At 41.7% G+C, this 24,913-nt stretch overlaps 3 protein-coding genes across 3 annotated transcripts; all 3 read right to left on the reverse strand.

Annotated features, from left to right (window-relative positions):
• Positions 1-11,258: 11,258 nt before the first annotated feature.
• Positions 11,259-12,499, reverse strand: LOC102715928 (probable serine acetyltransferase 4). The gene has a single exon (XM_040522411.1). The coding sequence runs from the start codon at positions 12,437-12,439 to the stop codon at positions 11,513-11,515; it is 927 nt and encodes a 308-aa protein (XP_040378345.1). The 5' UTR covers positions 12,440-12,499; the 3' UTR covers positions 11,259-11,512.
• Positions 12,500-21,431: 8,932 nt separating this feature from the next.
• LOC102702639 (30S ribosomal protein S10, chloroplastic) lies at positions 21,432-24,788 on the reverse strand. Its single transcript, XM_006649498.3, has 3 exons — positions 24,531-24,788; positions 24,305-24,361; positions 21,432-21,943 (listed from the first exon to the last, which is right to left on the reverse strand). The coding sequence occupies exons 1-3, from the start codon at positions 24,705-24,707 to the stop codon at positions 21,632-21,634; spliced, it is 546 nt and encodes a 181-aa protein (XP_006649561.1). The 5' UTR covers positions 24,708-24,788; the 3' UTR covers positions 21,432-21,631.
• LOC107303962 (uncharacterized protein YfhR-like) lies at positions 21,950-24,128 on the reverse strand. The gene has a single exon (XM_015835767.2). The coding sequence runs from the start codon at positions 23,155-23,157 to the stop codon at positions 22,306-22,308; it is 852 nt and encodes a 283-aa protein (XP_015691253.1). The 5' UTR covers positions 23,158-24,128; the 3' UTR covers positions 21,950-22,305.
• Positions 24,789-24,913: the final 125 nt, after the last annotated feature.

The raw sequence follows: 24,913 nt of genomic DNA on the forward strand, positions 1-24,913 counted from the left end.
TCTGATATCATATAGGAAAACAGAGAAGAAGTAGCATCCTTTGGTCTTCGGCCGCCCACTTATTAAATAGAGGATGGAACAACCCCATCTATGGCTTACAAGGATAGATCAGTAGCTTGCCATGTTTGTTAAGATTACAAAAGATAAATGAAAGATATAAAAGATACAGATATGATACAAAATAACTAGCACGGTGGCCCGCGCAAATTGCACAGCTAGCATTGATATATATTGTTTTTACATAATTACATATACACACTTTTACGTTCTATTATAAAAATTAAAAACAACGATAATTTTAAACTCCTATATAACTTGACCAGTATAATTTTATACGTTTAATATAAGATTATCGTAATAAGTCCTTTGTCCATAAAATTTCAAATGTTCTTGTATTTTCGGATGGACATAATCTTCTCCCAATAATAATAATTTTTTTAAAAAAATAATCTGAATTTTGTTTTTTTCTAATTGTACCTCCACATGGACTTTGATCTCAATATAAATTATTTTTTGCTATTATGTTTTTATTGCTATGGGATAGAAATGTATAAAGCATGGTTGTATGTTTCTCATCGCTGCCTCACACGCTTTCGAAAAACTCCATACCTGTTTTGGTTAAAAAAAATATTTATCCGTTTGTCTTTTTTTATTTTCTTTCGATCAATGTGGGATTTTCTAGCACATGAGAACTTAGGATAATATTCTTTTAGTAATAAAATAAAATATTTTTATAGACTTACCTGATAAAATTTTATCTTTATTTAGACGTTTAACCAATATTTCCCTTTAGCAAACTTAAGGTAGTATTATGAAAATTTCTTGATATTTTCTTTTCTTTTCCTGTTCACATCTCTTGTCTGATTAAAAAAAATACGTTCTTTTCTTTATTGTTTCTTTTTCTTTTCTCTTACCTAAACCACATGTCTCTTGTCCGATTTCAAAAACCTTCTTTTTTTCTCTTACTGAAACCTATCTTTTCTTTACTTGTCCGATTCAAAAAACATTACCTTTTATTTTTTCTTATTTCCTTTAATTAATCTCGTAATATGATCTAGACCGCCATAGATATTAATGTGGAATTTTCTAGCACATGAAAACTTTCCATGTATCATAAGAGAAAAGTAAAATACTGTTTTTTTAGTCGGACAACAACTAAGTATATGATTGTGGCAGTCTGTTGTTTCGATTGATTTTTTTCTATTTATGTCCGATGAAATTGACGTGATCAATCTTTTTCCTTTCTTCGCCGATTGATTTCCTTTATCTGCCCGATTGATTTGTTTCTTTTTTTCTGATTGACTTTTTTTTTTCATCGGCGGCGGCTGAGTACACCACAATCGGTCATAGTTTATTTGTGATAGTTATCAATCTATACCGTTATAATCTGGACCCACTATAATTTAACGGTGTGTATTTAGCTATCGATCGGCACCGTTATAATCTGGACCCACCGTGATCTATCGGTGTATATTTTTCTCTTTTTCTCCGATTAACATGGTAATTTTTAGCCCATAAGAGACAACGTGGAGCCTCCTTTTTCTATTCCTTTATATATATAATAGATATCTCCATCCTAACAGCCTCCATTGTTGATCACCTCCTCCTAAATACCCATATGTTGGTACCCCTTCTACCTGTATAACTCTACTCTTGTGTCACAGGTTTGTCCTGCAACTTCGTAATCCCTTGCACTGCACTACCCGCAATCCTCTTGTGTCTTTGTGCAGTGGCTCTAGCGATGGCAGCGTTGCTCACCTTTGGGCCGGTCGACACCTTTGTCCAAACATCTGTATAAGCCATGTAACTCCTCCCTTCTTCCCCTTCCTCACAGTCATATCCTATCACCCCATACCTACAAAAATCCTAACATTGTTTGGTCAATGCCAAGTCCTCGTTGGCGAATGGTCGTCATTGGTGGAAGAAAAGCCTAGTGCACTGATCTTTAAGCAAATCAAATGGTCCGAAATCCATAAGTATTGTTTCCTGATATTTTTTGTTAAATGACAATTAGCAGGTCGGAAATTAATATCTACGTAAACATCATGTTTTCATTTTTAGTTTTGTTGGATAAGACAGAACAAGGTGTAACGATGATTATAGTTTTTCAATAAAGGTCATGCGTTCCCAATAACCTCTACCAGCTTTTCTGTGTTCCATATATTTTTTTTGAATTTTCTATTTTACACTCATATTCTCTGTGTCTTTTTTCATGTGTTGTTTTTTCGTTTTGGTCCAAGAAACAACCTAAAAGAAATTACACCAAACGACTCAGGTCCGAAATTGCAATAGATGCTCAGTGCATGGCCCAAACTCGCACGAGCTATCCCTGCCATCCGTAGACTACAAGCTGTATGCGAATTAGCAGGCTCTTTTGGGTCGTTATGAAAAGCCATTTTCGGTTTGTTTACTTGCTGCTCGTCCTAGGAAAGGAAATGACCTTCTTCGCTGAAGGCCAGCTTTTCTATACGTTGCATGTTCCCATTCCCGAGAACTCGCCAGCGCCTGAATTCGCATGCAAGAACAACAACAGCTACCGCACAAGCAGAGGCAGCGTCGCATGCGCAGTGATGAGAGCATTTAAACGAGTGGGCTTGGAGCTTAGCATATGGAGCAGCATGCATTTAGCCTGCTTAATTCAGTCAGATCAATCATTCAATCCAGAACGATTAATTGGTACTACAGTACTGTTAAGTACTACTGTCTGTATGTGTGCATTCACCTAACCTGTTTTCAGTTGACCCTGAACCTGTTTTAAATCGAGTGTAGTACACTTGGGGTGAAACCTGAAACCGATAAAAAAGACATGGATTAACAAATGGAGCTCTAGTAGAGCATGTTATTGCAGCAACTGAGATTCCCAGCACAAGCACAAAATCCTAAGTCAATTAACTAGGAGGGGGCAGGCAGTGGCAGGGGATGCATCCAAGGGCGCTCTCACGTGGGGGAGGCCCCTAAACACGGCGTCACTTCCGGGGATTAAAGAAAGCCAGAAATAGTTAACAAACGATTATGAAATGAATGGATTTGATGGATGAGTCAAAGAGGCAAGGCCATGGTGGCCACGCCATTGCCAACCAGGCGCAGCTGCAGCTAGCTGCTTTTTCTCTAGAGCAGAAACTGCTCCTTCACCTTTCGTTCCTGCGTTCATCAGATCGTCCATGCATGCACGCAACGCAAGCATCCAAGTTCATTGGCATGGAGGAGTAAGCGAACAGGGGGAAATGGCCAGGGCGACGACGGACCTAGCTAGGCTTGTGAGTTGTGGCCATGCAGGTCGAGCCGAGCACACAGGCCCTGCTTTGCATTAATATCGCTTGTAAGCGAGCTTATTTAAGGGGATTTGGCGTTGCCTGTTTGACGCAGTTCTGCTTCTGCCAACAGGCATTGGCTTCCCTGAGAAAAGATCGAAGCTGTGACAGTGTGACTGACGATCTATCCAAGTTTGGGGTTTCAGAAAAAGAACTCTGCTCACTGTTGGTAAAGGACAGCATGCATTTGCTCTCAGATGTCATGCGCCCGCCCAACTTAACGAAAACACATGTTAGTTAACTGAGCTAAAGCCATGGAATCCTTGCAAATCCGAACGTGCAAACTGGTTGGTCGACGTGACGAATAATACAAGCAGAAGCATAAAGATTCCGGCATGTTCAAACGTCATGTCAAAATGAAAAAAAGGAGAAACGAAGAAAAAGAAAAGGTGAATTCTGCGTCGCCGAGATGGATCCAAGCCCAAAATGAGCAGACAACGTAGCCATGAGTGAACTTTACGACCTACCGGCGATCCTACCAGCAAGGAGCGTGTGCGATCAATCGCAAGGTAACAAGCGCAAAGCACGGGGATCGATCGATCGATCGATGGAGCCGGACGGGACCCCGTCCAAGCAAAGCCCAAAAGATCATCATCGATGATCGATCGATCGATCGATCGCTCATCGCTGCATGTGACCTTCTGAGCTTCGCACGCCATGGTTCCTACGTACGTGATGCAAAGCTGCAACTCAATCACAATCATATCATCCCCCTCTGCTATCTTTGGGCCCTTCTTGTCTTTCCTCTTGCACATGGAGCTATGGTATGATCAACGTTTGGTAAGGCGTGTAATTTCACATCCTTGCTCTGATAAAAAAAAGATTTAAAATACCTATAGTACTTGTCTGTTTTGAGGGGAACTGAAACTGAAACAGCCATACTGCCGATAAATCATGGGGGCAGCGTTGCAGCAAGCAGCATGCGGTCACTATGTGCAACAGTAGTAGTAGTGGTGGTACAAGTAGCAGCTAACAACAGGTCTACTGTTTGTGGTACTACTCCGTCCAAAAAAAATTCTGGTTTTTTTATGTCGAGCGTTTGATCATTTATCTTATTTGAAAAATTTATTAAAAAATTAGTCACATATAAAGTATTATTCACGTTTTATCATGAAGTAACAATAAAAATTTTAATCATAAAAAAATTTCAGAGTTAAAAATTTTAAAAATAACACAGAAATTTGTTTATTTTAGGATGGAGGTCGTATGTGTTTAGGTGTGGAGGGTGCAAGTGGAGGCGTGACGGGTAATGCGACGTACGCTAGCTAGGTTGGGGTGGTTTGGGCCGTAGCTGTTGAAGGCGAGCCCCTTGGCGCACGCCCCGATACGATTTCGCGTGTCCTCCTCCTCCTCCTGCGACCTGACCCGCGGCGCGCGTTTGGTGCAGCTCGGCAGCGCGTGCGGTTTGGTGCGGCTCGCGTTGGGAGCGCCTGCTTGGCTGCGCGCGCCGGCTGCCGCTGCGCAGGAATGAATAGCAATAGCAGCAGCGCAAGGGAGGAGTAGTGGAGTACCACCACGCTGCTGCTCGGGCGGCACACGTACAGGTACAGACAGGTACAGTACGCGGGCGAATTGATGAACGTGACGCGCGAGACCGATGGATGGATGCAACTAAAGTGGATAGGACCGGGGCGGTACGTGGGTGTCGGGAGACGAAGACAAGAGTTGACTGTTGGATGGATCTTACGGCTCTCGTCCCGCGGCCGAGGGTTCAGGCCACGGCGGCGCGGATCGGAGATCGGCAGCCGCAGCCCCGCAGGGAACCGGACGGGAGCAGATCGACAGGGACGGCGTGGCTGATCGGGGCGAGGGCTCTCTCTGTGTTGGACCGTTTTTTACGTGATATGGGCTTGTTCTGCAGGTTTTGGGCCGCATATCCCGTAAGTGGGTCTTGACGACTTACACATGGACTGATGAGTAGGCTCCTTCAAGCTCGAAATCGTGTTTCCAAGACCCCTTTTCCCAGCAAACCTGCCTAAACCTTACTTAAGTCTCATCTTCTCACCGGCCCAAAGAATATTACTTAGAGCCCTCATCCCATGGTCCTACACACACTTATCTTTAGATTCGGACAGAGGACAAACAGGATGACTCTTGTACAGGGGGCGGAACCAGCAAGGATTCGCACCTAGGACTCAAAACTATTATCGTGTCTCAACTCTTTATAAATTCAACTTTTTTTCTAAAATTTGTAGTTTGGATCCTAGGCCTAGGCGGGCTTGAGCCCTAGTTTTACCCCTGCTCTTGTACTTTAAGATCCCATTCTGTGTTCTCCCGGGAGTTTGCACTTTAGTTGGTGTATCACTTCGTGATACCGTTTGAATTTGTTAACAATAAATCAGCCTGGTTTTAAACCATACATCTGCGGTAGCAGAGCAACGTCATTAGCATCTGTTGGGTTATGACTCAAATAACCTAATTCTAATCCTAGTACTAGTCCTAGTCCTAGTGCTAGTCTTATTCAATGCCTATAAATATAGGCCACCCTTTACATGTAATCCTGTACCTTTATTAGTGGATTTGTCTTCCGTGGTTTTTTTCCTCTCTACTTTAAAGGGGTTTTTCCACGTTAAATCCTGTGTCTTGATCTATTATTCCTAACAAGTGGTATCAGAGCAATCCGATCCGATCCGTTCTTCGGCTGGCGACACGTTCATCCTGCGGGCGCAGATCATCCTGTTCGCTGTCGCGTCTCGGCCAGCCACCTCTCGCCGCACGTCGCTCCGCTTCATCCGAACGTACAACCGCTTCCCATCCATCTGTCCTTCCCATCTATCTGTGCAGCAGTACAGCAGCAAGGCAACAAGGTGTCTTTTTTAGGTGCATGCTTGCTCTGTTGGTTTCCTTCACGTGAACAAGGAGGAAAGCAAGTCTAAGTCTCCTTTTTTCGGTGAATTTGCTGCACGAACACACCAAGTTGTACCAGGCAATTTTTTTTCTCTTTCTTCAGATCTACCGTATATTTTTGATCTAGCATATTTTTTCTCTTTAATATGTCGTCCAAATTTGACATCGAGAAATTTAATGGCAAGATCAGTTTCAGCATATGGCAGATTCAGATGAAAGCTATTCTCACCCAAGTTGGTGTTCGGAAGGCATTGAGGGCTAGATCAGATGGTTTGACTGATGATAAGTGAGAGGATTTAGATCAAAAGGTATTTGTTTGCCATACAACTCAGTTTGTCTACAGATGTTTTGCGCGAAGTTATTAACGAGACGTTTGCGTTCTCTTTGTGGAAGAAATTGGAGGCGCTTTATATGAAAAAGAGTCTCACAAACAAATTATGCTTGAAAGAACGTCTGTACACAATTCGCATGGCAGAAGGTACCTCTATTCGATCTCATCTTAATGAGTTTAATTCTCTGATCATTGATCTTGAGAAATTGGATGTGAAAATTGATGATGAGGATAAAGCTATTTTACTCGTTGTCTCGTTACCTGCTACCTTTAAATATTTCAAAGAGATTATGCTTTATGGTAATCATGATACCCTTAGTTTTGAGGATGTTAAGTCAAATTTGTTGTCCAAGGAAAAATTTGACAGTGATCCTCGTTATGAAGTTAAAGCTGAGGGGTTAATTGTTTCAGGTAGATCTTCTCAAAAGGGTGATTCTTCTAGATCAAAGTCCAGATCTAAATCAAGAGATAGTAAGTTTAGATTATTTTGTCGCTATTGCAAGCAAAATAGTCATGATATCTCTGAATGCCCTAAATTGAAAAGGAAGGAAGAGAAGAAGAGTAAAATTCAAGAGAAACCTGCTCAGGCTAGTTTTGTTACCAGTAATTCTGATGAAGAGGTTCTAATAAGTACGACTAGTATTGAGAATCAAACTGCTTGGATTATTGATTCGGCTTGCACCTTTCATATATGTCAATATAAGGAGTGGTTCTCTACTTATGATTATGTTGATACTGGTGAAGTTGTGATTGGTGATGGTTCTTCTCTTGAAATTACTGGTATTGGTTCTGTGCAAATTAAAACCCATGATGGCATCGTTAGGACCCTCTCAAATGTTCGCTATGTTCCTAGAATGAAAAGGAATCTTATTTCTTTGGGTACTTTGGAGTCGTTGGGATATAAATATGTCGGCGACAATGGTGTTCTTAAGATTTCGAAAGACAATCTTGTTGTTCTAAAAGGCAATAGAATTGACAGTCTTTATTTCTTGCAAGGATCCACAATTATAGGTGTTGCAGCTATTTCTAGTATTTCATCAGATCCTCACATCACCAAGCTTTGGCATATGTGCTTGGGTCACATGAGTGAGAAAGGTATGCATTTACTTTGCAAGAAAGGTCATTTGAACAACATTGGCAAACTTGATTTTTGTGAACATTGTGTCTTTGGCAAACAGAAGAGGGTTAGTTTTAGTACTGCTACTCATCAGACTGAAGGAATTCTTGACTACATTCATTCTGATCTTTGGGGTAAATCTAAGTTTCGTTCTCTTGGTGGATGTGGGTACTTTATTACATTCACAGATGATTTTTCTCGCAAAGTTTGGGTTTACTTCTTGAAACATAAAGATGAAGCTCTTTCAGTGTTTCAGAAGTGGAAAGTGTTGGTTGAAAACCAAACTGGCAGAAAAATAAAGAAGCTTAGAACTGATAATGGATTGGAATTTTGTAGTGGTGAGTTTGATACTTTGTGTGCTAAGCATGGTATTGCAAGACATTTGACCGTTCCAGGGAATCCTCAGCAGAACGGTGTGGCAAAGCGTATGAATCGCACTCTTCTGGAAAGAGCTCGGTGCATGCTTTCTAATGCAGGCTTGTGGAATAAGCGTGCTTTGCGGGCTGAGACGATTTCTACTGCATCTTATTTGATTAATCGTTCTCCAAACTCTGCCATAAATTTTCAAATTCCTGAAGAGGTTTGGTCAGGTAAACCAGTTGATTACTCTAAATTGAGAATTTTTGGTTGTCCTGCTTATGCTCATGTTAACACTGGAAAATTGGAGCCTAGAGCAAGAAAGTGCATATTTGTTGGTTATGGTTTTGGTGTCAAAGGATATCGTTTATGGTGTCCTAAAGCTCATAAATTGATCATTAGTCGTGATGTTACTTTTCATGAAGATGTTTTTCTATCATCAGTTAGTCATACTCCCCCAGTTGAAACTGAAACTGATGAAGTTGTTGAAAGGAATTCAGAATTGAGGTAGTTTCACCTACTGTTGATGTTGATTCTGATTCTTCAGTTTCCCCTGCTACAGAACAAGCTTCTGGTTCTACATCTTCTAGTAACAATGATCATTGTATTGCTCGAGACAGACCTAGAAGGAATGCTTCATTTCCTACTAGATATCGCGACACTGATGGCATGACCTGTTTTGCTCTTCTTGCTGCTCAAGATGTTCATGATACTGTTGAACCTTCTTCTTATTCTGAAGCTATCTCATGTGCAAATTCTTTTAAGTGGTTGACTGCCATGAATGAAGAAATTGATAGCCTTCATAAAAATCATACATGGGATTTGACAAAGCTTCCATCAGATAAAAAGCCATTGAAGTGCAAATGGATTTATAAGAAGAAGGAAGGTATTTCTGGAGTTGAACCTGCAAGATGGAAAGCCCGTTTAGTGGTAAAAGGTTTCGACCAAAGGGAAGGTATTGACTTCAATGAAGTTTTCTCTCCTGTTGTGCGCCACTCCTTTGTTGCTTTATTTGACTTAGAGTTAGAGCAACTTGATGTTAAAACTGCTTTCTTACATGGAGATTTAGATGAGGAGATTTATATGACACAACCTGAGGGTTTTGCTGTTCCTGGTGAAGAGTATTTAGTTTGTCATTTAAAGAAGTCTCTTTATGGTCTTAAACAAGACCCTAGGCAGTGGTATAAAAGGTTCGATTCTTTTATGATTGCACAACACTATTCACGCAACAACTATGACAGTTGTGTCTACTTTAAACAATTTCCCAATGGGTCTTTTGTTTATTTGCTGCTTTATGTGGATGATATGCTCATTGCTTCTCATGACAAGTCACTGATTGATCAGTTGAAGGCTCAACTTAGTAATGAATTTGAGATGAAGGATCTTGGTCCTGCGAAGAAAATCTTTGGCATGGAAATTCAGCGTGACCGTAAGGCTGGTACACTGTTTCTTTCTTAGAAAAGTTATATTGAAAGATACTTGAGAAATTTAATCTTAGTAATTGCAAACCTGTTTCTACACCATTTGCTTCACACTTTAAATTATCTTCAAGTCAGTGTCCTACTAATGAAGATGATAAAGATTACATGTCTCGTGTTCCTTATGCCAGTGCCGTTGGCAATCTTATGTATGCTATGATTTGCACTCGACCCGATTTGGCTCATGCTGTTAGTGTGGTTAGCAGATTCATGTATAATCCTGGCAAAGAACATTGGAATTCTGTAAAGTGGGTTCTTCGTTATTTGAAAGGTATTTCTCATTTTGGCTTGATGTTTGATAAGAATAGAGTGAAGACAAATGATATTGTTGGGTTTGTTGATTCTGATTATGCTGGAGATCTTGATAAACGAAGGTCTATTTCTGGACATATCTTTTCTTTGTGTGGTTCAGCTGTCAGTTGGAAAGCTTCACTTCAGTCTGTTACTGCTCTTTCTACTCTGAAGCAGAATATATTTCAGTTACTGAAGGTGTCAAGGAGGCTATTTGGTTGCGAGGTCTGGTTACTGAACTTGGTATTCGACAGGGTACTAATGTTGTTTATTGTGATAGCTAGAGTGCTATTTGTTTGACCAAGAACGACATGTTTCATGCCAAGACCAAGCACATTGATATTAAGCATTATTTTATTCGTGATATTGTTGCTCAAGAGCAAGTTATTGTGGGGATGATACACACTGAAGACAATCCTGCAGATATGCTCACGAAGTCACTTTCCAATTCTAAGTTCAAGTATTGCCTGGACTTAGTAGGTGTTCATGGTGCTTAGCTACCCCTCGGGGTTTTGGAGATATTTTCTTCTAGTTCATGTTTATATTTGATTCAAGGAGAGGTTTGTTGGGTTATGACTCAAATAACCTAATCCTAATCCTAGTACTAGTCCTAATCCTAGCCACAGTACTAGTCCTAGTTTTAGTGCTAGTCTTATTCAATGCATATAAATATAGGCCACCCTTGTACATGTAGTCCTAATCCTAGTCGCAGTACTAGTCCTAGTTTTAGTGCTAGTCTTATTCAATGCATATAAATATAGGCCACCCTTGTACATGTAATCCTGTACCTTTATTAGTGGATTTGTCTCCCGTGATTTTTTTCCTCTCTACTTGAGAGGTTTTTCCACGTTAAATCCTGTATCTTGATCTATTATTCCTAACAGCGTCCGTTCTGAACTTCATCTATTTCTGGGGGCCTCGTTAGCTGGAGTTATTCGATTCCTTCAGACTTCAGATCAGAGAGCCAGGATACAAATGTAGTTTCCGGAAGCAAGATCTTACTACTGGATATCAACTCGACTTTGCTGAAAGCAAGCCTAAAAGGTTCTTCCTTTTTATCAAAAGCTACAGCCTCACATCTCCCTCGTCGGGTAACCATCAGTTTGCGTCCACTTGGTTCTATCCTGACGTCCTCGCGTTCACAGGATCACGATCTCGTCAATTATTTGTGTCTCAAGTTTAAGCATGGAAAAAACCCGAAATTCAGCAGGTTTATTTGGACGAAGTCTTGAAGGGGGTGCTTAATTTTCTTCTGGTATTTATGCAACTGGTTTACGCTTTGACGATCAGATTTTCGTTTTGGCTGCGATACTATACGTTCTGGTAACGAAGGAGCTCTCCAAAAAGTGCTTAGTCAAGTCAAATCATCCACTGGTCTCCACCTAAGTTGACCACCTTCATATATACTCGTCAAACCGTTATACGGAGTACTTGATCAGAAACTGTACTCGGATGTATCAATCTGTACTAAGCATCTAATTGCATATTTCACATTGTAAGAACGAAAAAGATGATTTTCCATTGAAAAAGAATAAAAAGAGGATGAACTCCAACTATACTTACAAGGAGGCAATAGCTGATCAGCTGCGTTTTCTGTTATTCCTTAGAACGAAGCAAGAAAACAGTTTTGACATGAAAGAGCTCAATGCTAATTGAGCTCCTTCCTAGGCCAAATACTTGTCTAATCTCTATAGAGTATATGACATGTACAAGAGGAGTCATCGACCAGAAAATAACTTTTGGAGGGAAACTCTCTTGTACTACACGCCATTCAAACCGTTCAATCCGACCATCTCTGCTCCATGGTTACCCCAGGAAGCTCTTCCGGCCGCCGTTGCGGCGCCGCCTTCTTGATGATCGGCTTGGCCGGGTTTCCGACTGCCGTGGTCCCGTCCGTCACGTCCCGTAGAACTACTGCACCTGCACCGATCTTCGCTCTGTCGCCAATGTGCACATTGCCGAGCACGCTCGCCCCGGCGCCGATCAGCACCCCGTCCCCGACCTTGGGGTGCCGGTCGCCGGACTCCTTCCCCGTGCCGCCCAGCGTCACCCCGTGAAGGATAGACACATCGTCGCCGACGACGGCCGTTTCACCGATGACGACCCCCGTGGCGTGGTCGAGCAGGATGCCGCAGCCAATGCGTGCCCCCGGGTGGACATCGACGCCGAACACCTCGGAGGCGCGGCTCTGGAGGAGGAGAGCCGGTGCCCTGCGGCCGTCGGACCAGAGCCCGTGCGCCGCGCGGTGGGCCTGCAGGGCCAGGAAGCCCTTGTAGTAGAGAAAGCAGTGCACCATCTTGGCGCAGGCTGGGTCGCGGTCGCGCGCCGCGACCAGGTCGGCTCGCGCGGCGCGGCCGGCCTCTGGGTGCGCGGCGAACGCGCCAGCGAGGAGGTCCCGGAGCTGGTCCTGCGGCAGCGCGCCGGGGATGCACAGCTTGGCCGCGAGCATCGAGGCGAGCGCGGCCTCCAGCGACGGCCGCGACAGGACGAGGTCTTGGTAGAACTTGCGGAGGAGCGGCTCGTCATCCGCGTCGGCCTGCGCCTCGGCGCGCAGCACGTCCCACACGCGGTCGCCGGTGCTCCCACTAGCGGCCGTCGCCACGGCCACCGGACGGTCCGTGGTGCAGTCCGGCAAGAGGCAGTAGAACTTCTCCGGGAGGCGGCACGGGTACGCCGCCGGCTGCCACTTGTCGACGCAGGCTGCCATGTCCGCTGCTCAGACAGAGAGAGCGAGAAAGCAGAGGCCGTTGCGGGGGTGGCAAAATTGCAGGAGGAGAGAATGGTTTACACGAGCGGCGAGTGCTCCAGCTCCTATATATACCTGTGGCTGTCCGCTGTGCAGATGCAGACGCAGCGGAAGGCGGAAGCTGCAGAGAAGAAACAAGAAACTGAAACTCCATTTGTTGTAGGTTTCTTTGGTGTCAAGGTAGCTTCTGTTAATTCATGTTTGACCGCCTCTGTGCCCACACGTTCAGCCCCCTGTACCACAGAAATAATTTTACCGGCATCGTATATCTTTTTACACAAGTACTACGTGGACCGCGGACGGACGTGTCGTGCTCGTACCAGAGCAAAAATAAAACAGAACGCGCCGTTTAACACGATGGACACGCAAAAGGAGCCCTGATCGATGGAGCTATTAAACCCGAGCATATGCCGCAACGATATAGATCCGCAATATGAACATTCGCAAAAGAATTGTGAGCGGCCGGAACGGCAGAACGGCGAGTACGTGACGATCCCACCGGAAGAAAACGGCAGCGAGACGCTGGCACGAAGCCACGCGCGCGCTGACGAACCGCCTCGTCACCTTTGGCTGCTGCCAATCGCGCAGATTCGTTGCGCTAGAGCTAGAGCTCGCGCGCGCGGTTAATTCCCGTGATGGAGGAAGCGGCGGCGATCGAGGCGGAGAGCGACCCGACGAGAGGCCGAATATTTCCCGGGAGGATAGCGTGGGGGGCGCGGCAGCTTTCCTTCTCCGCGCGAGAGCGAGAGCCACACACGCACACGCACCACGCTCCACCCGCGACGCCGCTTCCTGTGGCGGCGCGGCGTCGCGCCGGTGCCCGCCGCGAACGTCGTATCCCCGCGCGCGATCGTGTCGGGATTCCCCGCGGGAGACGTCGCCCGGTGAACATGTGCACACCGGCCGTAACAAGTGTAGTACTACCACACAAATCAGGATTTATGTTTTGAAGCCAGCCCAAAAATATCAGTGAGGTCATCTCCATTGCGTAGGACAATGAAACATAAATCAAAATAGTAAAAGAAATTTGTCGGGATCATTTGCCCCACGTTTCTGTCTCGTACCAAAAGATAAAAACATAATAGCATGTGTTTACAAGGTATGGCGATTTAATCTAAAATGATTTAGATTTTTCCCCTCTTGTTTGTTTTATGCACCATTAGCTTTTGTTAGTGTCTCCAAATTATGAACGGTAACAATGGCTCATGGCTGCGAAGTATATCTAGATATGAGGGAGACCTGGCACCGGATTATCCGCATGAAGATTCTAGCACTGCTGTAGTCATTGATCCAGCGTTGACCATAAGTAACATGAGCAAGGCAAACCGAACAGTTCAGATCAAGTGTCAAAACGAATGATTCAGTGTGCAATTCCACACGCAACAGCTCGCCCAAGGGCCTTCAAGTGTGCCGCAGAAGATCCTAGCCAGCAATGGATGATGACGTTTGGAGTGACGCGGTGATGAGAAGTCGTCGGGTTAGCTGAACCTGCGCCTGTGATTCTCGCAATATCTTGGAGGTTTGACCGAGGTCTTTTGCCGGTCTCCTTGACAAGCAAGCAAAGAATCACTGTAATTAACTAATTATGTACGGCCGATGATGCAAGGGCGTACGTGCTTAGAATTCAGAACAAAGGTTAGCAGGGTGACATCTACAAATTGCCCATCTAGTTTTTTTATTGGTTCGCATGTCTGACTGAAATAAAAGGGTCCACCAATTAATCAAATATTTAAAAATTTTAATTTCATCAATTAAATCCGGTCATTTTCATTGGATGATTATTTAAAGACAGACATATAAGTCAAAAATCTCATACATGTCCTTCCCTCGACCCCCGCATGTATTACGCGTGTGTTTGACAGAAAAACGAAAAAATCAAACATTTAATCAATAGTAAAAGTGAAAATAAAACTACTGCCAGCTGACACGTCCCTTGCTTGCTGACTCATGAGCTCATGGACCTTGCTAAAATTGACATTTTATTTTCAGTAGCATTCTTGGTAAAAACATCGTCTAGGTAACGCCTTGCCACCTATTTATGCGGTGCATATCACCTTATTAGTTTTATCAAAGGAGATACTAATTTTGGCATATGCTATAACTAATATTACACATAACTGTTACCATTGTCAATGCCACGAGCACGGTTATCCTATACGTCTGCTACTCTTTTGGTGATGGGCATGATTCTTTCCAAAGCATTTCCACATTAAATGCACATATCTACCACAATTCTTTCATATGTTAAATGCAAGTGATAAAGCATATCCAACATGCCAATATCAATGGAATTTGTATTTGGTAAACACAGGAGGGTTAGGGGGAGGGGTGCTAGGGAAGGGAAAGTAGGAGGATTGAGATTAGATTAGGACCGGCCAAGGAGGCGGTGGACCAGTGGTGGGCGATGAGCGACGGACAAGGACATGAGGTGAGGCAACGGCAACACCCTAGAGCCATGGGGTGGAGAAAGGCAGTGGGTGGTGTTGGCAGCGGAGAAAACTTGTCGTTAGAGTGGTTAAGAGGTAGCGTAAGAGAGTTGGGGAATGACATTGAAGATGGAGGAGGTAAAAATTGGGTAGGCGGGGTAGAAGGCAATAGTGGAATAATGGGATGGCACAATGAAGCAAATGTGGCGCCACTCACCGCTGGAGGTGTGGGCTGTGGTGAGAGCTAGGAAGGAGTGGGTGGGAAGTTTACCTGGATCCGGTCACCTGGAGTTTAGTGGAGGGAGATCGTCGAAGGAAGGGTGGAATAAGATCGTCAGAGGAGACCATCACCATCACCCTAGTCGAGGAGGTCGAGCCTACCTGTTGTCTTCGGCGAAGAAACAGAAACATACTATCATCTGCGGTGGACGGGTGGAGAAACTAAGGAGAGAAGAAAAGGAGAACATTGGGGTGGAGCGCAAATGGGCCTTTTGTCATTTCTATTCGTGATTGAGCAGGCCGCGGGAACATGTGTCCATTAGGAATACCCTATATGAGGTCTTTCTACATGTCCTTTAGTCACGAGGAAAAGAAAATGTCCCTCCTGACATTACAACACAATGTAAGTGGAGTAAATAGAATAGTATGGTAGTGATGCATATAATAGTAGGTATTATTTGCACGCTCTCTGTGTAAACTAGCTATCCGTAAAGGGTAAAAGATCTCATAGAGGGGTTAGCCAACTTGGTCTACTCCATATAATAGGTTGTACGAACCTAGGATAGCCATTGTTCAAAAGACTCTAATTACTATAAATTTGTTGTTGCATGTAACAAATCAAGCATGAGTAGGCCTACTATATATTCTCTTGAATACCCAAACCTAGATAATTACTTTGTGTTCTTCGAGTCTCAGTTTTGTTGATAGTAGAATATCAACAAGCATGTAAACTAAAGCAAAACATAGAATCGACAAAGAAAAAACAATAACATGCATATTATCCTTTATGTCAGTTTGATATAATGAATGTTTTTAGGTAATGGAATTCATTTTGACCTTTGATTCAAAGAAATTAATGACTACAAATTAAACACAGACACACGTAGTTTAATGGAATGCAAGAGAACAATATGGAGCCGTAAAGACAAAGATGACAATCTATGGTGATATCTCTATCTGTAGTTAGAAAAAAAAATCTCCGTCTAGTCCTTATCCTCAAAACGTTTGCATAGGTTCCCAAAATAGGATACATAATCATCCAAGTTTAAAATTCAAACCTGAAGTCACAATAAGACTCACCAAATACATACCCTATCATTCAGCTGATCAAATCTTACACACATCATCGTTGACGAAAAACTATCGAACCAAAGTGAAAGATACGTTTAAAAAGTAATTGAACTGTAAATCAATATGGATTTGGACGTTACCGCCTATTAAAGGTGGGTTACTTAGTAATCAACTCGAGGAGGCTGGTTATTGAAACGCCGACTCACTGGCCTAATTTACCGTTGTTCCCTTTCACATTCTCTGCTACTGACTACTAACAAAAAAGACGAAGTCATTGCTTGATACAACCTCGATGGCCATGGATCCAGATGAGGCTGCTAAAACATCACTGTCTGGCTGGTTCGTCATCATCACCATCACCATCACCATCACGTTCTCTGGCTAGTCAAGGATACTTTGCTGCCACCGTGTATCGTCTTAGGTTATTTGACGTCATTAATTTTTTAACATATTTACATAGTATTTTAAAATAAGAACGAATGATCTGTATCTAAAAACCAACAACAACAAGCATTAATGACCGGAAGGAGTATCTGATAATCACGTTGCAATTTGTTACAATTGCCACGCATCGACCAACGTAACCAAATCTGGATTCACAGCGACGGGGCCCCAGAATTGCCGCGATACAGCCGATCCAGCCCCGCGATTATCGGCAAGAAACGCACCAAGTGACACACGCACAAGTGAAAGCGACGCTTCTACTAGTAGCTAGGGTCAAACCGAGCAGCTGCTACAGATACAGCCACTGCACCCGAAATCGAGAAAAGGCTAGAGCTTTTTGGAAGAAGAGGATAAATTCCGAAAGGAATGTCCCAAAAGATCCATTGAAATTCGCAGCACGCAACGGGCACAGTCAGCTGATGATCAACGCTGCATATTCGCATTTGCAACCACAAAAGTTACATCATGTTGTCGATAATCAGATGCTTCTTTTTTTTTTCTGCTACGTACAGATGCTGATCTCGCTGTCGAAACAGTGTGGTTGTTGCAGAGTTATCGGTGATTTTTGCCTGCACGCAATAATTGCCGGTGAACAGGATATTACGATGTTATCAACGATTGATATTAGATACCTCTTTTCTCAACTATTTATATTTATAAGCCAATTTTTTAATTTTTAATCTTAAATTTAGAATTATATTTAGGTTTTCTCCATCGAAGTTTATTTTTCAGTCTTAAGTTTTAAATCGCTAAAATACATACATAAAAGTTTTATTTATAAATTATTTTTTACTTATAAATATGCCGTTTGAAATCACCGATTCTAAAGCACGCAATAATTGCCACATAGAAACGGTAAAGGCATTTCATTAGCGTGTCTATTGCGAGCAGTACTTGCCGATGTCGATGTGAAATGGTATAGCGTACATATTCACTTCAGACCTGATGGTGACATTCATTGCTGGCGGTTCTCCATTTCAATAGTGTCATTGATGAATGAGTTAGGGGCTGTTTGGGAAGCCCGTCGTCTCATCGAAGATTTGAACACTTATTATAAATAGGAAACGTAAACTATTAATAAAACTCATGTATAATCTTGGGCTAATTCGCGAGACGAATCTATTGAGCCTAATTAATCCATGATTAGCCTATGTGATGCTACAGTAAACATGCTCTAATTATGGATTAATTAGGCTTAAAAATTGTCTCGTGGATTAGCACTCATTTATGAAATTAGTTTTTTTATTAGTATATGTTTAATATTTTAAATTAGTATTCAAACATCCGATGTGACATGAGGCTAAAATATTTAGCCCCATCTAAACAACCCCTTAAGTCTGCCGATCAAAGATAGCATGTTATCCTTTCTTTACGTATATTTCTCGTAGTTCCGTAAATTTTGTTATTTTAAACAAGTCTAGAATCAAGCCTAAAAATTTTGGCTATCAATAATTTTTTAAATATCTATCAGAAGACACAACGTTCATTTCAGATGTTATTACTAGATTATGATATGTCCATATTATAATGGTATAGATAAACCAATATATTTGTATATAAGATACAACTGTATATAGTAAGAATTATATCTGAAATTCAAATCTTATATAAATAAAAACTGAGAGTTGTATATGAAATATAAATATACTTATAAAAAATGTTATCTGTAGAAATAAAATTTTAGAATTGTATATTAAATCTAACTCTATATAAATTATGTAGCTTTATGCAAAATTGTGTGGGGGAAATTCCCTAGTTTAATTTGAAGGCATTAGGATAATATGCAGAGATGAGTGTTGAAAACTATTTTAATAAAATTAATTTTTTTCTATATTTTATCATATATTATAATAGAAACCATAGTCATATTGATAAGTTTGAAAACCATATTATTGTAAAGAAAATGACATGAACTATGAGACCGGAGCGAGTAGCTGCAGCCCAATGAATATGTACTCATATAAGAAAAAAAAGTTCATACCCAATGTCACATCAGGAAGATGCTCAACCAATGAATACGATATTGTATTATTCTTGCCTATCATACTCTAGAATTTATATAGTTAAAACAACTCACTGAGCATTTACTCCTACAAAGAAGCTTATGAGTGATGCCATGTCATTAAAAAACTCAACCACTATACACTTAGTACTGATCCTATTATTAGACGTAGTACTGATCCTATTATTAGACGTGTTTCCAGAACGGGCAAAGATACAGGCAGAGAAGGGGAAATTAGCAAAATTAGATAAGATTGGGATGGACATAGGAGGATGGACTAAAGTCAGAGCATCCCCAACCGTTCATTTATCATATTCTCTATCCTCAAAATAGAGGATAAAGATTATAAATTGAGCTCCAACTGAATGGCTATCATATCATCTATTTTTAGATGCCATCCATATTAGAAGAGAGAATCTTCATATTTAGATGGTCTCTCTCTAAATATGGAGGATGTCATATATAAATGATCTAGTAGAGTACAAAGAGATATGAAGGATAAAACTAGATTAGATGATCATTCAAATAAAGATATGGATGACCAAATTTAGATGAGCTGTTGGGATGCTCTCACCTAGCTTCTTTAATAGGGCTAGCCAAAGAACCCCTCCCCCTGGAAGAGGAAGAAGGATATTGAGCAAATGTACACATTCATAAACGCTAATATGGGCTAATTTTTTTCATGCGCGCTTCACGAATTATTAAATGATGTGTATTTTGCTATAAAAAGTTATGAAAGTTGCTTAAAACAATCAGATTAATCATTTCTTAAATTTTCAATACCTAATACTTAATTAACTATACCCTCTTGTGTGCGCTATTAAATCAAACCGCTAACACATGTACAGTCACGAACGCGCCCAATGTATCTCTTTCTGTCCGCTCTTCCCGGCATGTTGAGATCCGATTGGGCTTATAGCTTGCCTATCATGCTCTAGAATTTACTTTATTGATTTTGCTTGATACAATTTCCTGCACGTTTCATAAAACTTCCCACACCAACCTGCGGGGACTCATCTGGTTTCTCTAGCGATTAGCCGCCAAATTTTCAACTAAAGCAGACAGGCAGGCAAGATCATCGAATGGACCATCACTGAAAATAAATTATGGATTTGACTTGTTTATCAGTGGCTGCTTTGACCATATTTGGTCGTTTTCGATGGAGTGAAGAGAAAAAAGATGGCAGTTGAGAACATCTGCGAAGGGGGCTGCAGGCTGCTAAGGACCAACTCTCATCTATTCTCCTCTATTGGGAAGACCATTTGATCGACAAAATATCTTCAAATATTGTGCAGCATGATTGAATATACAGCTAATGCCAAGACTCTCACCCATTTCCTTTTATATAAGAAGAATGGGGGTGATTGAATTCAACTATGTGGTTGTTGGCATCCAACTCATTCCATATAGTTTGTCTGATTTTAGACTAGACATCATATAACCTCCCGATCAGTTTAAAGTTTGAAGTTGGAGCTAATTAGCCAATTTATTTTGTTGTTTAGCTAATACTCCTTCCAACTTACCAGATTTGTTTAACACATTTGGAATGAGTTGTTGCAAAGGAGTTCTACAAAATTCCTCCATTCCAAACATGGCATAAACTTGTGTAGAGAAAACTCATAATCTCAGACAAAGCGTATTAAGATATGTCCACCCTAGTGGCTTCTTCAGCTTATTGCAGTTGTTTTCGCTCCTGGCACGCTACAAGTAACTAGCAGTTTAGAAGAACTGGTACTTCTTTTGTTTCGATAATGAAAAATTCATTCCGACCTTTCCTTCGAAAAAGTTGCAGCCAATTAAACAGAGATTACAGTCAAAACGACTGTGAAATACAAAACATAATTTAATCGAAAGCAAGAGAACTAAATAGACCACCAGCCTAAACACACATAACAACATATTGTTAAAGCTACATAAACTACGAGTGCTGTGTAATCCCAAATTCAAAGACAATAAAGAAAATATATTATCGCCCAAGTTTTAAAGAGAATATATTATTTCCCATCGATTTGACAATTAGATCTCGCGTATATCACTGTTGCCTTAAAAACGATGCGGAAGATACGGTCATAAGCAGGGGTGGATAACGAGCCGGCTCGGCTCGGCTCGTTATCGTAACGAGCTAAAAATCCAGCTCAGCTTGTTACAAAGCTCGAGCTGGCTCGTTAGGCTCGCGATCCATGCATAAAAAGTTAATTTAAACAATTTTTTAATAGATTATATAAGCAAATTTTTAGTTCAAACATGCAAATCATATGAAAGTGTATCTAAATATTAAAGTTTGAACCAACAAATCACATGGTAAACCTATAATATATTGAACACATGCTTTCCGGGGTGGAATCAATGAATACCGATGAATCGCGTATCTTTGGTCTAACTCGTTAAGCTCATGAGCAGCTCACGAGCCAGCTCGAGCTAGCTCGTTATCTCTAACGAGCTAAAATGCTAGCTTGGCTCGTTAGAAAAATGAAACGAGCCAAGCCGAGCCAAACCGAGTTTGTCACGAGTCGAGCGAGCTAACGAGCCACGAGCTTTCTGTTCACTCCTAATCATAAGAACCGCTACTAGTTCAATTGATCTATGAACGTCCCAAATAAAAAACGACTCTTTATTAAGAAAGGCCATCATTTTAGAAAGAAGAAATACGAATATAGTTTCAATACGGTCATACCGTTTCTCTACAAATTTTGCAGGACCAGAAATACAATGTCGAGTTGCTCACAAATCAGTATACAGCAGTCCGTTTGCAGGGTTTCAACTATGGTTATACGAATTTTGCTCCCTGAAATAACTTAACAGTATAACCAGAACGCTGATATAGCATATAGAAAACAGTACTCGTTCGATACTTCATATATGAACTTGTTTCCCTGTTGCTCTACATTTGTTCAAGTCTCAGACAGCAAAATGATCAACTACAAAGTATACAAAAAAGAGCATTACATTACACCGAATTTATAAAAATCCAGCTCCATTGGAACCATGGAATCATAGCTTAACCTCAACATCTACTCCGGCGGGGAGCTGGAGCTGCATCAATGAATCAATTGTTTGTGCAGTCGGGTACATGATATCAATCAATCGTTGGTGCGTTCTGATCTCGAAATGGAACCTTGAATCTTTGTGCACGTGAGGAGAATTCAGCACACAATATATTCTTCGCTTGGTTGGCAGAGGAACTGGACCCATAGTCTTTGCATTTGTTGTTTTTGCAGCTTCAATGATCTTCTTGCAGGAGTCCTCGATCAATGGTACCCAGTAAGACCTCAGCTTGATTCTGATCTTCTGCTTGGGCGCCAGCTGAAAACAGAAAACATTGCCCCAAAATGGCGTTAGTGTTCCAGATACTTCCGGAAGAAACACTAAAGCAAAAACATGTGATGAAACAATTGATGGGAGGATTACAGGAAATACATTAAGTTGTCGGTGGGAAAAATGAAGCTTGAAAAGCTTTAAATTTCATGTACTGAGCAGTAGAATTTGACAAGCAGCACATACTTATAGGTAGAAATATTTTCCTAAATTTGTAGCATTTGGGAAGGACAGAAGATACACAGAGAAAATATTCACTAAAAGCTAATCCAAAGAATCAGTGGATAACCATAAAAAGGTTATTGCAATAAAACATAAATGCCACAGTTACATTTGTTTTAACAGTCTTCTCACTCATGCTTAATAAATTTCAGTACAATGTTAGCCAACTCAAGGTGATATGATGTAAATCTATGATCAGCTCCTTCAATAATACACAATTCATGATTGCTTATATATTTATCAAATTCTAGGGCATCCTCAGATGGCACAGTATCATCATCAGAACCATGAACTGTCAGAACCCTGCAGTTTGGACCAATAGACATGCATGCACCCTTCATGTCTATCTTAAGGCGATCCATCAGACTTTCTTTGGTTACACGGTAGATGGAACGCCCTGTTTTCTCTCCCACATCAATGAAACCATACTGGTTTATCCTTTCCATATAGTCACTTCCAAAGCGATCCACAATTCCACGTCTTAGATCAAATCTTCCAGACATGTTAATAACATTAGCTACATCTAGATGAATGGATGCATAGAGGATGACCACATTTCCTCCTTTACTATGGCCAGCAATACCACTGGTGTCACGCTTGTGTTTCTTGAAATGTAGAATTACATCACGCAAATCATCCACCTCTTTGTAATAGTTCCCATACTCAAATGTGCCTTCACTTTCTCCATTTCCAGTGAAATCAAAACGAAATACGCTAATATTTTCTGAAGTTAGTGCATCAGTGAGACTTAGCATGGTTCTACTTTCCTTTGATGACCTAAATCCATGGCACAACACTACGATATCCTTAGATCCAGCTTCATGCAAAATACCAACAATTTTCTCTCCATAACTGTTTGTTATCACTATTGTCTCTTGTGATACATTGAAGGAATCACTTAGGGAGGAGTGCAATTCAGACCAAGGCCTTGGAACAGTTTCTTTTCCAGCAGTAGCACCAAAAAATAACTGCATACACATGCATGATGGACATACTTAACACATGGAAGGCGCAAAGCAAGAAACAGAGATGACAGGGAGTAGCCAGTAGCCTCTAACACATGCTAATAGCCTAAGCTCAAAAAGGAAAACATACAGGCAAAAACGCTTCCAGCAGCTAGGGCACATCAAAACAGGCATAGGCATGATTATACATAAAAGGGTTTGCCAGCTTTGGTGACAACTTTCTTTCACTTGACACACAAAAATCAGATTCATTGCCTCTTGCATATTGAAGTAAAACACTCCCAACATTGCATGTATGCACTAAAGATGGAGGAATAAATGTATAACATACACAAAACAGAGGATAATCGAAGCAATGGGAAAAGTGACCAAGAAAGGTTTTATTCAATAGATAAGTGATAAGGAGAAACCTGCAAGAGTGAGAGGATAAAACTATCGATAGAACAGAGAGAGATGATAAGGCAATTTCATATCATCTTTGAATTAGCATAGACAAATGGGCTCATCTTTTTTTCTCCTACCACCAAAAGTACCTTTGGCAGGAGGAACAACGGGAATGATCAGGAAACATAGGAGTGATACAATGAAATACAAGTGTTTATAACATTTCATCCAGGGAGGTTAAGCATGGAAATCATGACCACCATCGACCTCCAAACAAACAGAATTTTGATATTTTGATGTGTGTGACTTGGTTATTATCCCCATTTCTGATAAAAAAAATCACGCATATATGGCACCTTGTTTCATGTTACCTCATCTATAGTGTAATCTCTTAGATAATCTCCTAACAACTTTGCATAACTCATTAACTCACGAGCATTAAGGGTGTTCTACAGAATTACATTCAATGATGGCATCCATGAATGAATTTCCAGCATCCAAATCCAAATCACAGAGTAAGTAACCCATTTGTGCCAGCAGTAAGTCACGAAGACCTAAAAGCTCCACTTCACGTAACGCCACAACTCACTCAGTAGCACAATGAACATACCGCAGTTCATCTGCTATGGATATATAGAACATCCTCCTCCACAATCACCAACGAAGAGAGTCGATATGCTAACGATGGAAAAGTTATATGCGCTCACATCAATGACGTTACTAAAATAAAGCATTAGACGAGATAACCACGTTAGCTCTTGGTCTTAGGACAAGGTACCTGCTCCCCATCATCCCCAATCGACGACGGCATCGGAATTCCTGTTCCCTCCGCCTCCTGAAAGCACAAGCGTAGCACAGTCATCCGCTGGATACGCAAACTCGAACAGATGCGCACTACACTACACCAACGCATTACACAAATACACCTCACTCTGAAAGCTCTGTACCCTAAATGATGGAAAAAGTAAAAAAAAAAAGACATAGCAGGCTGGCTAGCCACGTACCTCGGGCACGTCGGGGATGGTCTCGGCGGGCGGTGCTGCGGAGGCCGCGGCGGCGACGCGGGAGCGGAGCGTGGGAGCGCGGAGGGAGGCGGGGAAGGAGAGTGCCGGGCTCCCCGCGGCGGCGCGGTGAAGGGAGAGGAGGGGGAGCGTGGAGGAGGCGGAGGTGGAGACGGCCATGGCGGCGACGAGGATGGGAGGGGATGAGAGTGGAAGCAGCGCGAGTGCGGGAGGCCTCTGCTTCGCCGCTATCGCGGTATGGTATGTTATCCGGTTTGGGGCGAATTTGCGGTTTAGCCCCTCAAGTCTTGTTAAATTGGAGACTCTACCGTTTGTTTTTTAATGGAAAAAAAATCGAACGGCATATTTGAAGACGAAAAATAATT

This window comes from Oryza brachyantha, chromosome 3 (genome assembly GCF_000231095.2).
Source record: "Oryza brachyantha chromosome 3, ObraRS2, whole genome shotgun sequence".
Lineage (NCBI taxonomy): Eukaryota > Viridiplantae > Streptophyta > Magnoliopsida > Poales > Poaceae > Oryza > Oryza brachyantha.

Bases quoted from the DNA above. Each gene is read 5' to 3' on its own strand.
- LOC107303962 (XM_015835767.2), bottom strand. From the start codon at position 23,157: ATGTGTATGCAGTTATTTTTTGGTGCTACTGCTGGAAAAGAAACTGTT.
- LOC102702639 (XM_006649498.3), bottom strand. From the start codon at position 24,707: ATGGCCGTCTCCACCTCCGCCTCCTCCACGCTCCCCCTCCTCTCCCTT. The intron at 24,362-24,530 runs GTACGTGGCTAG...TTGTGCTTTCAG, and splicing joins CCATCCCCGACGTGCCCGAG to GAGGCGGAGGGAACAGGAAT. The intron at 21,944-24,304 runs GTACCTTGTCCT...TTCTGTTTTCAG, and splicing joins TTGGGGATGATGGGGAGCAG to CTGGCGCCCAAGCAGAAGAT.
- LOC102715928 (XM_040522411.1), bottom strand. From the start codon at position 12,439: ATGGCAGCCTGCGTCGACAAGTGGCAGCCGGCGGCGTACCCGTGCCGC.